At 46.2% G+C, this 17,886-nt stretch overlaps 1 protein-coding gene across 6 annotated transcripts in view; it reads left to right on the top strand.

The window, feature by feature from the left end:
* The window catches only part of sema5ba (sema domain, seven thrombospondin repeats (type 1 and type 1-like), transmembrane domain (TM) and short cytoplasmic domain, (semaphorin) 5Ba), a 278,351-nt gene that overhangs the window by 247,040 nt on the left and 13,425 nt on the right, over window positions 1-17,886 (top strand). For 4 of the 6 annotated variants that reach the window (XM_078174762.1, XM_078174761.1, XM_033617575.2 and 1 more), the window contains 7 exons: window positions 107-250; window positions 1,840-1,987; window positions 2,888-3,113; window positions 5,728-5,940; window positions 13,060-13,230; window positions 16,130-16,204; window positions 16,718-16,855. In XM_078174762.1, the coding sequence (XP_078030888.1) occupies window positions 107-250; window positions 1,840-1,987; window positions 2,888-3,113; window positions 5,728-5,940; window positions 13,060-13,230; window positions 16,130-16,204; window positions 16,718-16,855 (1,115 nt within the window). The remainder of the gene's footprint in view (window positions 1-106; window positions 251-1,839; window positions 1,988-2,887; window positions 3,114-5,727; window positions 5,941-13,059; window positions 13,231-16,129; window positions 16,205-16,717; window positions 16,856-17,886) is intronic. The other 2 variants (XM_078174764.1, XM_078174763.1) reach the window with 1 other exon arrangement.

The raw sequence follows: 17,886 nt of genomic DNA, 5'->3' as shown, positions 1-17,886 counted from the left end.
CATCCTGTGAAAGAATAATACTAAAAGCATTGGTGAATAATTATGCAGCTTTTGGAACCATTATGAAATAGGTTGCTAATACTTTTCCATGTGTCTGTTGCCATAGAAACGGAGGCTGGACGCCCTGGTCGTCATGGGGACAGTGCAGCACTACCTGTGGTACGGGCTTCGAGCTGCGGCAGCGTTCATGTAACAACCCGTCACCCCGACATGGCGGCCGTGTGTGTGTGGGGCCGAGCAGGGACGAGAGGTGAGACGGACCACAGTAATTATGTTCATTAAGTCACTGTCCAAACTTTGATGCTCTGGAGAGACGGCAGTGATCACATGTGTCTGTCATGGACGTACAGCAGAACCCTCCTTGTCATGTTGGACCTGTGAGACGGACAAAACCTGAGATTTGAGTGTTTTCACTTTAAAATCGAAGGTCCAGTTTTGAGACAATCAGGTATCAAGTCATTGTTTTTGTGGCTTAAAGCTGGAGTGACAGGAAATCTGGAAAGGTCAATCTGGTCGTCTCAAATAAGTCCCAGGCTGGAGTGACGTTAACTCACAGAGCCACTCGCAGGAATTAATATAGTTTACATAAGTTAAAGTGTCATTAGGGGTGATATCTCATGATGTAGAGTTAAAGCTGGGTTGGCTAGAAATCTAGAAAAGGCAAAATCAAAAAGGTAGAATTTTAAAATCCACCCTCCTCCTGAAGCTCCTCCCCTCTCCGTCCTAAGCTCCTCCCACCAGATGACCACAGACATTTGCACACACTTCATACAGTAACACAGTGTTTCCATACATTGATTTATTTAATCTTATTTTATTATAGAATTGCACACAGCTCATTCCCTCAGCCCCTTGTTGCCCCGCTCTCTCTCTTTATCAGACCAGAAATGAGACCAGAATTAGCTGCTAGCCACCCCACGCTCCCTCCGCCTCGCTCCCCGCCACTGTGGACTGCTTCTCCAAGAGGAGAGTGGGAACCATCTTTAGAGACGGACCCTCAGTAAGCGGATGTAGCAGCTTGAATTCGGCCAGCACAAACCCTCCAGCTCCTGGTGTCACAGCAGGCTGGTGGCCAGAAACATTACCGCATCTAACCTGTGTAACAGCAGCAACAGAAAGTTAGCTGATCTGGCAGGATGTCAGGGCTGTCCGATCCCTGGAGCAAGGATTTACACATTCTGGATTCAGGTTGTTTCAGCTGCTGACTGGGGGTCAGTCTCTGGAGCGAGGTGGTCTGTAGCAGCAGGAAGTGAGGTGGAGGACACACTGTGATTTGAGGCTCTTGCTAACGTTAGCTACATAAACGTTAACCTGAAGCTGCAGCTGTGAGTCTTTGGCTCTTGTTAGCAGAAGGCTAAACTGTTAGCATCATGTTGTCTCCATGTCTGAAACTCTTCACTGATACTGACACGTGTTTTATTTAGTTTATTGTCAGACTCTCTTTCAGACTCTGTTTGATCAGTCCGTCTCTTTGTTGGGTTGCTCTGCAGTGGAGACAGTTGTTGGCAATGCTGGAGCAGCAACTTTCTCTGCAGGATTCTCCTCCATTGAATCAGGCTTTCACTGAAGGGACATGTGCACGCAGAGTCTCACATTACGGCTGCAATATCTAAAGCCTAAAAACAGAGCCAAGAGGAGAAACAGGAGTCTAGTTTTCTCTCAGACCATTTGAATTACAATATGCTCAAACTTTATGATGGGATTTGCCACAATGATGCCTAAATTAACCCACCCAGCTTTAAACTCTGGTTCAAGTCTGGAGCTCCTTCTGAGTCTGTATTTTTGTCACAATCCTCCTCCTCCTCCTCCTCCTTCTCCTCTCCCCCACCGTCTCCACAGGTTCTGTAATGAAGGCGTGTCCTGTCCTCAGCCGATCTTCTGGTCCCCGTGGGGCTCCTGGACCAAGTGCAGCACTGAGTGCGGGGGCGGCGTCCACTCCAGGGTCCGCACCTGTGAGAATGGCAACAGCTGCCCAGGATGTGCACTGGTAGGAAACACACACAAATACACACCTAGATAGACACACACAATAAAACATCTGTCAGCGTAGAACGACCTTGAGACGTAAAACCTGTCTCTCTGCCTGTGTGACAGATCAGTCAGGCTCATCAGCAGGTATTTATTAGATTGAGGGCAGATCAGACTCCGATCAGAGCAGAGACCTGCTGTTTCTGTAGGTCTGTGAGAAAATGTTAACCAGTACGTGTTGGTCCTCTCTGTGTGTTGGAGGCTGGACTTAAACAACACTTTAATGAAGCGAGGGCAAAATTATTACAGAGGTGAACAGATGATAAACAACAGCAGAGATACGCACATGTCAGATTTCCTGGCCTGACCGTGAATGTCTCAGCTGGTGTCAGCACAGTGACAGTGTGTCCACATTTAGATCGTTGTTTACCAAAAAATGTCGTTTAAATGTCACGCAGATCCTTGATGTCAAAACAAAGTGTCACATGTCTGTTTAAGTGAAAAATGTGGGATGATTTATGTCACTGTGACGACTGATGGTCTCTGGGGATCAGCCACAGTTCAGGTTTCAACACAGGATGGAAAAATGTCAATACTGATAAATCTGTGTCTCCATAAACACGGTGCATGAGGATGGGCTTATTTTGGAAACAGCACTGATATATAACCTTATTTGAGTCAGAGGTCGGTGTAACACTGAAGTGTCTCAAACTAATGGACAGGTTGTGTAAATGTGGTTTGGGTGCTCGTGTTCACTGGAGGATGAATTCTTTTGATCTTCCCTCTTTCATTAAAAAAACTGGTGTTGTGTGGAGCAGCGACCGGCGCAGCTTCTGACGTCTCCTCCATTTAGTCTGTTTTAAATTCTGAGTGAAAGTTAACCCTCTGCAGCCCTGACGTCTCCCTCCTCCTCCTGCAGGAGTACAAGGCCTGTAACCTGGAGGCGTGTCCCGAGGTGAAGAGGAACACACCTTGGACCCCCTGGATGCCCGTCAATGTGACTCAGGGCGGAGCTCGTCAGGAGCAGAGGATGCGCTACATGTGCCGCGCCCACCTGTCTGATCCCCACGAGCTGCAGATCGGACGCAGGAAGGTGGAGACGCGCTTCTGTCCCAACGATGGAACAGCAGCCTGCGAGACAGACAGTAAGTTAACCAGCTGACGGCGTCCAGCACCACGCAGAGCAGAGCTGCTATAAGATCAGTGTTATCATGGCTGCATGGCTCATTGTTTTTATAAATGGTTACTATAAACCAGTGGTGACATGGAGCAGAAGAAGTTCACACTTGTGAGCTCTGGTGTATCTAACATCATGAGTTCTCAGGATGATGCAATGAAATTATACGCACATATGTATCCACCATCACTGTAGCCCTGTTAGCTTAGAATGAACCACATAGCTCAAAAAAAGTGAGCTCACAGGCTGCAAATAAAAACATGCAAGCTAGCCAAGACACATCATTGACTATTAATCATTAGTGTAGTTTGTCCACTCTGAATGGAGGCAAAAGGCCAGTGGACTGGACACAGCAGCGACAGGTGTTTGTACATCAAAGCATCAGGTTTCTACAGCGTTGAGCACTTTTATCTGCCCTCATCTTGGCAGCTGATGGCGCCAGTCTGTGGTTGTATCTTCAGCTAGAGTATTTTACAGCTTATTTAAACATGGCGGGAAAAGGACTCGTTCTATAGCGACAGTTTTACATGAAGTGAAATGAAATTTAAGAGGTTGTAGTGCTCAGTTTGAATCTGAATTAGTCTCTCCTGGTCTGAAGCTTAGGGTGATGACTGAAAGATTGAGGTCACAGATACAGGCGTCTGAAATGAGTTTCCTCTGTAGGGTGTCTGGGCTCAGCCTTTAGCCCTTTTTAGACAGGAGTTGTTTAAATTTGCAGGAAACCCAATTAGTGTTTTTTCAGCATTGGCAGTATAAAAACAAAATCAGGGAGTGCAGCAAAATGCCGCCTACCTACTTTTGTTTATACAGAATGTGCCTTTTTCGGGGCAATGGGGGGCGTGAGCAAGTAACAAAACGTGTAGCTCAGCGTGTGACGTAAACAGTGACGTGGGAGGGAAGCCGCGGCTGGTCAGTCCTTCGGTGATTCTCTCGTAAGTCGGCCCGTCCTTCACCGTCCTCGTCATCTGACGGTTAATGGCCTCTTCGTTTGCGAGGACAAGGAGGGCGCGCAATTCCTTGTCTCCCCAGTTGCTCATCTTTACAGTGTCTGTCAGGTTTGTGTTTCCCTCTTGCTACTAGCTGCTCGCTAATTCCTGCTATCAGCTGTTTCCTGTTTATCCACCGCCAGTGGCTCGCACGTGCAGCGTCATCAACAGCTCCTCCCACAAGTCATCAACAGCTCCTCCCACAAGTCATCAACAGCTCCTCCTGTTGCAGAAGGCCGCCTCGGTCTGTTTAAACTAAAAGGGTTCCACCAATATGTCTACCCTACGAGGCGGAAAATTGAGCACCTCGGATCAACTCACCAATCCGGCTCTGTGTGTCTAAACGCTCGCAGCTGGCCGGCAAAACGGCCCAACATTCGCTGAAAATCTGGCAGTGTAAAAGGGGCTACAGAGATAGGGGGAGGAGTCAGACATCTAACCCCTAACCCAAAACATTGCTGGGGAGAGGGGCGTCTGGAGTGCTTTCCTCAGCCTGCTGCCCCTGAGACCCTGCTTCAGATAAACAGTTGAAAATGGAATAGAGTAGAATAGTCTTTCCTTCATATAAACAGTGGCAGACTTTGGTGAATATGTTACCCAGAGACAGCAACAACAGTTTTCTGATGAACAAAACTGACACAGAAAACTGGAACTAATTCAGAGGAACACCTATAAGTTGTGTTCACCCGCTGCCCGTCGCTCACACCTTCGGATAATACGTCATGAATTAGCATCCTGTTGTGGCTCACAGCTGTAACCGAACTGATCCCAAAAATCTACCTGAGGGGAGAAACACTCCTTAAATTGTGTCTTTCTTGTAACAACATCTAAGTGAGTAGTTTTTTACCTTTAGCTTTGCATCAGTTGCTTCACACAGAGGTTCTGACCTTTGTGGACCTGGTGTCAGATCGGCCTGCTCAGTAATCGTCACCTGTGAACTGTAGTGAACTGAGTCTGAAGTGAGCTGATAGAAAATGTGCAGAGGATCAAAAAGGTATTTTTTGTGTATTTATGGTGAAATGTCGACAGGATAATAATCAGTGTCTCTGTATGGATGTGTGTACAGACACACACACAGTCACCACACACACTCGTGCACAGACAGTGAGCAGCAGCAGCAGCAGCAGCGTGCTAAGATTCCTTCAGTAGGAGCATGACATGTGGAAAGGGCGCTCCTGTTAGCTCCCCACATGCTGTTAGTGCCGGGGTCACAGTGCAGCTCACACACACACACACACACACACACACACTGACACACAGGGTCACAGTCCACTGCTCTCCACTGGTGGCTTTTTCATGCCTCCCTCCCCTGAATCGATTACTTGTCTCCCCCTGTCAGCCTCCTGGGGGGCCCATCCACTCTGACAAACTGATGAAACACAGACAGCAGGGAACACTGGGATATATGAGAGACACAGAGAGGACAGACTGAGAAATATGCCTGCTGGCAAAGTCATACACACAGAGTGACTTACACTCAAAGAGTCTGCATGCTCCACCTCTACCTTTAAATTCTTTAAACTCTCCATCTGACAGCGCCGCACATATTTCTCTTCCTGTGACTTTAATCTAACCTGGAGCGTTTTCCCTGTCCAGCCCTCGTCGAGGAGCTTCTGAAGACGCCGGTGGTGAGGGTGGCGGGCGCCGGCTGGTCGTCATGGGAGACCTGGTCGAGCTGCTCGCAGAGTTGTGCCAAAGGCTACCGCACCCGACGGCGAACCTGCACCGGACCAGAGGGGAAGAGCGCGCCTGTCGCATGCCGTGGGTCACCTGTGGAGTACCAGGACTGTAACGTCCAGGCGTGTCCAGGTGAGTGAGGACACATCAGAACCAGCTACATTCATGCTCTCTTATGACTCAGTATTTTATTTATTTATTTATTTACTTGTTTGTTTGAAGTGGACCAAACCAGTGATTCAATACAATAACACAACATGTACAGTAAAATACAGGCAACGACTGTGTCACAGTGGAGACCACAATAAGAACAAAAATAAAAATTTAAAAATGAAACACACACAAAAACAATTTTTCTTAAAAAAGAAAAGAAAGCAGGAGAGAACCAGTTTTTAAAAACGCCCAAAATACAAAAATGTGGCTTGATGTCAGATTTAAAAACACCTGACTCAGCAGAGACTCTCATGTAGACGTGTTCAGGCTGCTGGTGTTAAAATCTGGTGGATAACAAGTCGCTCACATCAGGTTTTTGACAACTGAGAACTTTCTGTTTGACAGTAGAGTGTTATTGCTCTGATATTATCCACTACAGAATACGTATATTTAGGTGTAGAGACCCAGACACACCAGAACGACTTCGGAGAACTAGCAGCAACAAAGTGTCTGAGCCAAAAAGATGCACGTGAACGCACCACAAAGACTACAGCCAGTGTGAGAGGAAATAAGTCTCCACAGCAGCAGACGGCGGTCATCTGTGTTCATCATTGAAAAAGGGAAACACGAAGAGCGTCTTGATGCTAGTTAGCCAGTTAGCACATGAACAACACAATCAGAGCATATTTACCGTGCGCCAGTGAACAATAACACAAACCATCAGGAAACGTTTCTGCTGAAGAGAAAAATAATCTGACCTCATGGAACAAGTTGGTTTTGGTCTTTAGCTCCTCCTTTACTCAACTCACCTCTGTTTCTCCTCTCGTGCACTGAACTGAATTTATGATCAGAGTGATTTCTCTGGCTGACGGGCTGAACTGGCCATAAAAACCCAACACAGGTCGACAAGCTGCAACTAGTGACAGACGCTCACCAGCAGGCCAACATGGACTGACAGCCCACAGTCAGCTTCGTGTGTCAGCGCCTGAACATGTTGTTAAATCAGTAAAAATTAAGATTTTTACCCAAAAATAATTCATATTCATAAATCAGCCCTTAAACCTGTCAAACACTGCTGGAGAAATGACAGTTTGTAAATGTTTTTTACAACCTGTCACCTTCAGTCTAATTTCTGAAACATTTAAACAACCTAATGACTAAAGAGTTGACTTAATTGTCATGGACTCTCGTCGACCAACATTTTGAATTTTCGTTGATTAAAACTATGAAAGATAAACATGACTAAAATGTGACTACAACTAAGAGACAGAGATGGAGACGGAGACGCAGAGAGGAGGAAGGTCAGTGGTGGTAGTAAAATACTGCTGAGTGGATCATTAGCTTCATTAGCTAATGGTTAGCAGCAGCTGCAGCCGAGCACAAAGAGTCCTTGGACAAATGAAGTTATCTATTTCAAACTCCTCATCAAACCATAATCAGCTGACCCGGGGCTCTGCTGACCACAGACTGCTGCACTGACAGGCTACACTTATTACACCAGAGCCAGGACACACACACACACACACACACACACACACACACACACACACGATGGCTGGCATTAGATAAAGGCCTTCTGAAGAGCTGCTCTTTAATATTCATGACTGCTTCCTTATGAATGAAGGATTTATGATGGGATGGAGCTGATCCGCTCTGTGCTGTCTTTAAATGTCAGTTGTTGGTTTCTGTGTGTGATTATCTTAAACAACTGACACGAGTCACCTCAGGAAGCTGAGGCAGAACGGCCTTGGTTACGCCCCGCTGGGAGGGAGCCAATCAGGAAGCCTTTTGCCGCGAGTGTCTCAGTGCGCCTGTCCCGCGTAGACGCTCAGGTGAGAAGGACAAGGCCGGTGACAGAAGAGAGAATGAGAGCAAAATAGTAATTGATGATGAGATAAGAGAGAAGGACAGAGGCAATATAGATCGCTGTGGAGATTGAAATGAATAGTGTGTGTGTGTGTGTGTGTGTGTGTGTGCAGACACTGAGTCAGTCAGTAAGTCACAGTCAGTCTGAGTTCAATTATAAGTTTCATTATAAGAGCTTCTGACCTAAAATCAGTCCCTTATGTAAACCTAATGTACCGACATGATGTCATTGTTTAACATGGCGTGTTGGTTAAAGTGATCCTTTCACCACAGAGCTGTGTGTTCGTCCTCACGTCACCTCTCATGTCAGATGAGTCCAGTCCGTAATATAATCAAAGTCAGTTCAGTCAGACAGCTCAGAGACCGCCACATTGGGAGGGTGTGTGTTGTAGATGACATGTGGAGAGTGAGGTATGACGTGTGTGTGTGTGAGCTGAATGCCTGAGCTACCTCACAGGCATCGCTCCATCTGTGAAGTTTTCTTAACAAACTGTAGTCAGTAACAAGTCATCATGTGACAATTAGAAAGCTTTTTAAATCTGTAGCAGCAGGTCCACGCTCAGGTGCTTTGACACAAGTCAGAGTCAGGTCTCAGGTAGGAGTGTGTCAGTACCAGGAGTTCAGTCGTCGATACCACAATAAATAAACAAAACAATAAATCCCCTGTACTTCAACATAAAGTCCTTTATTTAAAGCATTTACATGGCTGGTCTTTGTGGTATTTGTCCCGCCCCTCCTGGCTGGATAAAAAGTGACAGTGACGAGCTCAGCATTTTATCCAAAGTGGATATTTTAAACTCTCAGTGACCAGAAACAAATCTCCAAACTTGTTGCACTCTGTGAAGAAGAGACGCTCAGCGCCTCGTCACACTGCTGCTGTTTGTAGAAGAGCGTAAAGACTGTAAAGCTTCAATGAAAAGCTCAGTGTGGCTACACAGTTTGAAAAATAAACACCTGCCTCAATTAGACCTGTCCGGTTGCCAGGCAGTTCATTTTTTTAATAGAGGTTTTCGTATGTTTAAAAGCAGGTTGTTGTCTTCTTCAAATTACGTGTTCGTTCTTTGACTACCCTGTAAATTTAAATATTGCTTTAGTCTGTAAGAGTCCGCAGATCAAAATATTCAAAAATGTTTTTCATAAAAATGAATCCAAGTTGTGAGGATGGATTCAACAGGATGAAGTGCGGTTGTGTCAGTATGTCGGGGGCCGTAAAACGAGTGTCGTCTGTGCTGGATCAATGAATGATCCATGATTTATTAATGTTATCTGAAGCCTCATTTTTAAACAGGTAATATTCAAACTGGTTTAAATTAATAATCTGATGGTATCTCATGATCTTTGCTGAGCAACAGTTTTGTGTGGAAAGAATTAAAGGCCTGTCCCAAATATAGGCCTGTTGAGTTCAGTGATTAAAGTGAATAATATCCTGGGCTACTAATTGAAGCTTTACAATACAAGTCAGCTCTCAAGTCAGAACTTAACCAGGTCAAAGTTCTTGTGACTGAAGTTTCCAGCTCTGCTGTTAAATCTGCTTCATCTGATTCAAAGTAAAGTTTGTGGAGTTTGTGAGCAGCCAAACAAACAGCCTGTAGAACGGGTCATTGTGAACATCACTCAGCCTCACAGGAGGACGGGCAGACTGTAAGAGAGTCATAAAAGCAGCTGTCAGTCAGGTAGGTGGGTCGCTCAGTGAGTCAGACACTCGGCCAGGTAAACAGCCAGTTAGTCAGAGAGTCAGTCAGGCAGAGCGGCGGCTGGCTGTGAGAGCTAGTCAGAGTTAAGTGGCCACAGCCTGCTTCACTCCCAGTGTCACACTAATCCACTCTGCTAATAGAGTTTTCTGCAGCACTGTGACGTTACCTGGCAACGCGGCCACTCTCAGTCAGTCTGACGGACATCGGCCACTCAACCACCCGGTCAATTAGTCAGTCACGCTGATCAGATCAGAAACATTAACAGTCCCCATGGAAAGACTGAAGCGCTGCTACAGAGGTTCAAAGTAAAGACACAGTGGGCGAAAATCAGGAAGAGACTAAACCCCCAAAAAGACATTTAAAATGACTATAGGACATCAGACATGGGAAAATGCACAATGCATCATGTTACACCATAAAAGTGCTCAGTAAGGACCAAAGGAATGTGGCGAAGAGCTCAGGGTATGACATGGCCGAGTGTTTGTGGGACGTGCTGGTAACCACAGAGGTAACGCAGATCCACGGTGAGGCGTCTTTGGATCAGACTTGTCTCTGACCTGTCGAGACATGGACACAGGACCTTTCAGGGTGACATGGTGTCTGGCATCAGGGCATTGGCAGCAGATCCTTTGAGTCCTCCTGCTGTGAGGTGGAGAACCAGCATGGATGCTCGATCGTGTAGGAATCTGGGGAATTTGGATGGCAGGTGAACTCTTAAGCTCTTTGTCACATTCGTCGGGCCGTTCCTCAACAGTTTTAAGGGTGTGACATGGTGCTGGAGGAGCCACTGCCACTTGGGAGTGCTGTTACCATGAGAGGGTGTAGTTGGTCTGCAGCGATGTCAGGTGGCCTCCACATGAATGGCAAGACACAAGGTTTCCTCACAAAACTTTGCACTGTAACGAGATAATTAATGTTACTGACCTTACCTGTCGGTGGTTTGGATGTTTTGGCTGATGGGTGGATGCAGTGTAACCAACATCAGAGCCCAGCAAGACAAAAACAAAACTTCACATGAGTGAGTATGAGAAGAAAAAGAAAACTTTGAAGAGACAGAAAGTGTCTGCAGGACATCCATAATTTTTTCACAAATGTGGTGTAGTCTCCCCGAGGCCAGCGCCACCAGCTGGACTCCGATAGGTTGGTTATAGCCTGTCAGGATTAGCTTCATCCGGCCTGGTGATAAAAGTTCTGCACTCGGCAGCTTTTCCCACAGAATTACAGTCTGTGTGTGTGGTGGGAACTGACCGAGGAGAGGAGGGAGCTCTGGGTCTGTGATCACAGAGCAGGTCATGAGTTTCTATTTTCCTCAGCAGCAGTTTGTTGTGTTTGAGTTGTAGGATGATCAGATGATCAGTTTGTGGTCGGATCAGTCAAAGATGATCCGTGGATTAGATAAGAGGTGCGGCTGCTGCAGAGCAGAGTGAAGGCAAACTTTATGACCCAGTGACGGACCACAGGGTGGATTCATCTAACGTACGTTCATTTCTTTATGAATTAAAGAAGAGCTAAATTTCACTTTTACTTGCTCTGGTGTTTTCCTGCTCCGTCTGTGCTCAGAGAGTGTGGCGCTCTGAATTACCAAACAGTTTTTATATTCCAACAGAGCTCCAAAATAACTCTCCAGCTCCAAAAATAGAAAATCAATGTGGCGGCAAATACTGATGTCATGGTGGGCCGCCACAAATAAATGATTGTGTGAGAAACCCTGTTTGGGTGATATTACAGTACATTACGTACCCACTGCTTGGTCAGACGACGGACGCGACAATTATGAACTGACGGTGCAGCAGCAGCAGCAGAGTAGCAGGTAAAAGCATCACCTATCACATGATCAGAATAAGGAGAGTTCAAAAAAAGATGATTTGGTGTCAAAGTGAAAGGCCAAAGCACATATTTGGGGATGTTTTACCTGATAACGTTGAGGGTAGAGCAGTTGGAGGTGTGCAGTCTGTCTCCTGCAGCTCTGTGTTTGACAGCTCACTGAACGCTCCGTCTTGTTTTATTGCCCCCTGAAATACTTCAAACTGATCCACTGTCAAACAAATGCCCAAATGACTGTTGTCTTGTTTTGTGGACACATTTCTGATACTCTCACCTACAAACACAAACTTTATATTAAGTCATGTCATGTTTCACCAGTTAAATGTTTTAAATGTTCTGTTTGCATCAGCAGTAACTTGACACAGCGCTCTGCAGAATCTGAGCGTCATCAACACACGTTTCTTGTTAAACGTCCAGTGTAATCAGTTTCACCAATGTTGTTACCAGTTTATTGACCAGAGGGAAAATGTCCTCAGTGTGGCGTCTGTGGTCTGCACACGCTTAAATGAATTAATACATATTCTGTGTCGGGGTTAAACACATTTTGGGGTACATCCAGCTGTTGCAACAAATACACACAGATAACACACAACAAAATCAAACTAGCAGAGCTGTTTACTGAGAGCAAGTCCAAGTCTGTCAGTCATCTCATGTCCCAAGTCCTCATTAGCAAACTGTAACGCTGGGTTGAGACTTCACAATATCAATATCAGTATAGCCCGACACGGCGTCGTACAGTGTCAGCTCAGATCATGAATGACAATGAGTGTCATGCGCCATAATCCATCGTTTTATCATGTGTAGGGTGTCACAGTAGACAACAACAGCCGCCACGTCTGGGACACCTCACGACGTCCCAACAAAAAGTCTAGCATGTTTGATTTTCTTTTTGTCTTCCACAACTTCTCCCGTCACAGCCGTCACTTTGACCAATAGGAACACAGAGCGATCTGTTGCCATGGAAACTGTAGGACAACAACAGCCCAGCCTTTTAGATATTTCCTGTAGGGACGTTAGCACACAGAGTAAAAAGGAAACAGCAGAGGCACTTTATCAACCCGCTGAGTACTGCCATTAGCATCAAGCTAGCAAAGAATGTTCTGTCTTCATAATGGAGGATATAAAGGAATCAAACTCACGGATAGTGTCTGGGCCTTTACTCAGCACAGCTGCAGAGGCTACCAGCTGCATCTCAAACACACCACACCATTTATCACTCTGTTCTTAGTTTAATCAAACTCAACACTTCCTGTTTCTGTTTCAAATTAAAAGCTGAGAGAATCCCCTCATTTTCTAAAATGGCTTTTATTTTGAAACATGTGCAGGAACTTCCTGTGGAGGATTCAGTGACTTGTATAGTTTGCATGCGGTACTGACACTTTTTATGTTACTACAGTAACAGATCAGCTGGAACATGAACAGACACAGTGACTGACATAATAGTAACAATAATAGGACCTGAATAAGATGATGACATCACACACGCCGTGAAAAGCGACCAGTGATGATTGGTCATGGACCAACATGTAATCTGTCATGTCTGTCGGCCAAGTCACGGCATGACTTTATGGCTCTCCAGTTGTCTAATCTGACGTAGTCGCTGTCAGAACAGACAAACGTGGTGTAGTCTGAACCCGGCAGAGCTTGTGATGTGCATCTTTAAATCCTGACCATTAAAATGACCATTGTTTGTTTGTTTGTTTGTTTATTCCAGTAAAGGGTGCGTGGTCCTGCTGGTCGTCCTGGTCTCAGTGCTCAGTGGGTTGCGGCGGCGGTCACTACCAACGCACACGCTCCTGTAACAGCCCTGCACCCACCAGTGGAGGTGACATCTGCATCGGCCTGCACACTGAGGAGGCCCTGTGCAACACACACACCTGCGACGGTAAGGTCACACACACAAATCCAGAATCTAACTGCACCGTGCCTCCGCTGCTCCAGGTCCTTTCATCACGCCTCCACGCAGGCCGCCATCTCCCACACCGAGTCATTTGTGTGTCGTCCCGTTGTCTAACTTGCATCTTTCATCTTCTCCTAATGAATAAAGCAGGTCTTAGATACGAGGAAAGATAAACAGAGTCCTGCTGAGAAAACAGCCCGGCCTCCCACCATGTCGTGTCCTGCTGTGCTGCTGGAGCGCCCAGCGCCATGGCAACCTCTCTGGAAAGCTTTAAAAAGAGATCGACCTGTGATGTTGTAATGAACATATGGAAATATTACATAATGCGTCTGAAGTTCTGAATCCTTGTGAATGCAGTGTTTCCCACAGAATCCTGTTTGTGGCAGCAGCTGCCTGACGGGGGGGGGTGGGGGGGTAACAGTAACATTTCTCGCCACATACAGGAGCCATTCCACTTGCTCTTCCTCTCCTTGCAGGTCTCGTACTCACACAACTCAACACAAACCCTTTCAGTCCAGCACCTGTGGAACCAGCAGTAAGCCTTCAGACATGGTACCTAGACCCTCGGTGTGTTCAGACAGTCCTCTTAAATGTGGGCGGGGTTGTTGTCACTCACTGCTCCGTCCAGCACTCGCTGTATTTCCTCATCAGCGGTGACACAGATGGAAGTCTGCACCTGGTTTATCGTCCACAGAACGAGGCTGCACGTCCACATTTTCACAACAAAATAGAACAGGCTGCAGTGAGAGTCTCTCTCCATGGGATATTTAAATAGGTACCATGTCTGAAGGGTTACTGCTGGTTCCACAGGTACTGGACTGAAAGGGTTTGGTCCATGTCCAACTTTCTGGATCTTCAGATTTATTTACAGAACGATTCCACAGATTTTGTTTATTAATGCAAAACAGAACATTTCACAGTCCAATCATCTGAATTACAAAAAAAAACCCAACTAAATCTCCTCTGGGTGTGTAGCCAGTGTTGTTTCACCTGCTCAGGTTTCAGGATATTCAGTTTTAATATTTCTGCTTCCACCAATCTTGTTTCAGTCATGGATCTCGTAGAGAATGCCTGACGAAGGTCTGATCTCCTCCGCTGCCTTTTTATACTTCATTTAATTTTCGTACACATTAGGCAAGGACAACTTTTGTTTCCATCAAGCGTACTATGGTGATAAACAGACTTCAGTTTGAGCTACACAGACCACAGAAAAATTACATTAATGATTTCAAAACCAACAAATCTTTCCAAAATTACTGCCCCAGTTACTTTAGATTACAGCTGGCACTAAATCTGATTTTAAATACACAATTATCGTTGTTCAGGATAACAATATATAACCCAAAAGATAATGTCTCTAGCCACAATTATCACCAGTGCAGAGGCAGCGATACAGTGCACATTTTATTGTCTAATAATGTTACAGAGGACATCACATATATTTTTCACATGAGGCACTTCACCTGCCTGAGCAGAGGTAACTGGGCTCAACCCAGGACAAGTGTTTAAAATGTCGAGCGCTATGACAGGAAAAAAGGATTCAGTGGACACATGGCGCCACCAGGTCGAGCGCACCCTGCTCACTGTGGTTGATTTAGTTAACACAGAGAAATCATGCAGAGGTTATTCACCCACTGACCAACTGATTGATTGAAGAGTTGGTCGTATTTCAGTCGACAACATGTTCTTTGCTTGATTACAGCCCACAGAAATATCAGACGATAACACAAGAAGACCTGTGGGAAGTTAAGTCAAACAGAAGCTGCTTTGACACCAAAGTTTGGTGAAACTAAATCAGGCGTTCTGATGGTTTTCAATTTGAAGGTTAGCCTTGCTTTTCCCAGAGTCTCACACCATATGATGATGAGGTGTGAGATGTGTAACAACGCCCTCTGTGCCCCCCCCCATCTATTCCCATTCTGCTCCACAAGGACACTGAAATATTCATGAGAGATCTGCTGCTAATCCACTGGAAGACAAAAAAATTCCAGTCTGAGAACTGAAATAAGAATTCAGGTTTAATATCAAACAGCTTCAACGTTTTGTCGCCCCGATGTGATTTTCATCTTTTCTTTATTCATGTTGCTGGAAAAACAAAAATGTCCTGGACAAATATTCATCGTCTGCGGGCGTGTGTGTTTCAGAGTACGTGTCCGCCTGTGTGTGTGTGTGTGTGTGTGCGCGCGCGTGTGTGTGTGTGTGTAGTGACGGCTTGTAGTGCAGATGATTTCTGCCTGAATTAAATAGCTGTTTCCCCTTAACTGTCCTTTTCCTCAGCTGCTTTTCATTTTGAATCAGGCCGCCTGTCATTCACAGGCAGAGTAACGCGTACAGTCGGCCGCCTTGGTAATTACACACAAAGACAGGAAAATAGCTTTTTTTTCTCTCTTTGCCGAGATGCTAATCAGCCTCCTTTATCAGGTTAATGTTTTCCTGTTTGACATGGACCAACACGTCCCGTTGGGCCTGTGCCGATCGACTGTCTGCTAACAGCCTCTCCAGCCCCGATCCGTCTCTGTGTCTGTTGGTTTATTGACGGGCACAACATCAGTCACCTATCGGGGTCCTCCCGGTGCCACCGTCCTCTCTGCATTCATAATTGGAGGCACAGTGGCTGTCAGTCACAGGGATATTTGATGCCCCTGTCGCAGGTCATTTGATTAAAGTTTCCAGCAGTAATGGAGGACAGCAGGAAGGACTGAGGGGATGGAATACTAACGAGGAGCCTCGGGCCTGATGGCGTTCCTTCTGACTCAACAGTACGATCACGCAGGTCGACCGAGTGACAAAAATAAATGGGAATAAATGAAGCAATTAAAGCGGGCTGTATTGGTGCACGGTTATTAAACATGTTTGAGGTGGCCGGTGTGTTCTGTGTGTGTAGATGGTTGTGCGGTGAGAAGGGAGCAGATGGTGGAGACAGAGCAGCCTGTCGCTGAGCGCCAGACTGATAGGAAAGGTAAAGGAGGCCTGTCCTCTGCCGCCACTCGGGCACCCTCTGCCAAAACTGCACACTTGAGAGCACCCTGAATAACAAGCTTTTTCATCAGCCTTTCATTGCAGTAGCCTGTGCTCCTTTACTCTGCTTTTAGATCCAGGGTGAAAGAGTGCAGCGAGTGCATGGTTCAAAGGGAGACGCTGAGAGTTGGGAATTTTCTCTTTCCTCTTGGGTAGGAGCCTTTGTTTACTGCTCGGTCGGCTGCTGCGGGGAAACGGCACTAAAGCTTGGCTCGGGAGACAAACATCTCCGCTATGCACTAAACAAACTCTCCACGGGTTTACTCTTCCAATCCTGTTTACATCACAAACACTTTGTGGTGTGTTTGGGCTGTTTGGCTGGCTGGGGAGGTTAGTGGCCGCGGGCGCTGACAGCTTGGGTGGGCGCGTTGGTTTCCAGGACATCCGGGTTTGGTGTGGCTTTGTTTTTTTGTCTGGGATTGTATTGATTGCTTTTTGTTCTCTCTGTGTTCAGGTGGCTGGATGGCCTGGTCGCTGTGGTCGGCCTGTGATGATTCAGGATTGCAGATGAGGAGTCGGGTGTGTGGCGCTCAGGGCAACACCCCCTGTGTCGGGAACAGCACTCAGCGCAGAGACTGCAATGAAATACCTGGTGAGTCGGTCGGGTGGAGCTGCTGTGGAAATGTTCAAACTGGTTTGATATGAAGCCAAAACACTGGACTGGAACAATGAACCCAACATTACCACCAGGTCTCCCACTCGACTCAGCCGCTGCTCCTGAATGGAGCATAATGACACCGTGTCCCAACAGCGAGCCAGCGTCTGGCTGTGGTGTCACATTGTGTAACATTAGTGCAGAACGCTGAAGGGCTCCAAGTCAGATCTGTTTGTCTCAACAGGTAAAAAAAAAATTAACGTCTCAACGTGTCAAATGTGCATTTAGACGACAGAGAATGCCCTGTTAACGACTACATTTCTGATGTCTGAAGACATTTAGAAGATTAAAGCTTCCATGCCATCAGTTGGCGTCAGCATCACCTCCCCTTTCTGACATAGTGACTGCGTTAGACTCTACTGCGCCTGCGTTGTGGTCATGTGGGCTCTTGTTAGTGGGTAGTTGTGGCTGCATACCTTTCACCTGTTTTCTGCACAACTTCACTTTAGTATTTGGGCGTTTTCTGTCGTCGTAATGACGTTCCTCGTGCATTGTAGTGTTATCACACTGAGCAACAGGAATACATAGAAACAGGGTGTCTGACCAAAGTAGAGTCACGTCACGTCACTACCAGCCAGCCTCTTTTATCACCGTCACATCCAGAATATTAACATATGAGAGCACTTTTAATTCTTGAGAGACTGACAGCAATGTCTCCATCTTGTCACCCTCATAAAACATATGAACTTTCTAGTAAACAAGCACAACGTGTGTTGCCCCTCCCCCTCCCACCTCTACTGAAAGGCTTGTTTGTTTCTAAACAAACTTTATGTTAATCATGTTCTCATATTGCCTAAATACAAGTTGGATTTAGCTCCGTTTTAGCTCAGACAGAGTGCTGCACCCACCCATAAAGCTCCGTACCAGAACCAATCTGTGACCTGTCATTATGTGGAAGCCAGTCCCTCACATGAAGCTGGTTCTCCGTCTCTTTGACTGGATGGTGGAAACATTCAATCACTGCCAGG

The sequence above is a fragment of the Epinephelus lanceolatus genome, chromosome 14 (genome assembly GCF_041903045.1).
Source record: "Epinephelus lanceolatus isolate andai-2023 chromosome 14, ASM4190304v1, whole genome shotgun sequence".
Taxonomy (NCBI): domain Eukaryota; kingdom Metazoa; phylum Chordata; class Actinopteri; order Perciformes; family Serranidae; genus Epinephelus; species Epinephelus lanceolatus.
This window is presented reverse-complemented; position numbering and strand designations above follow the sequence as displayed.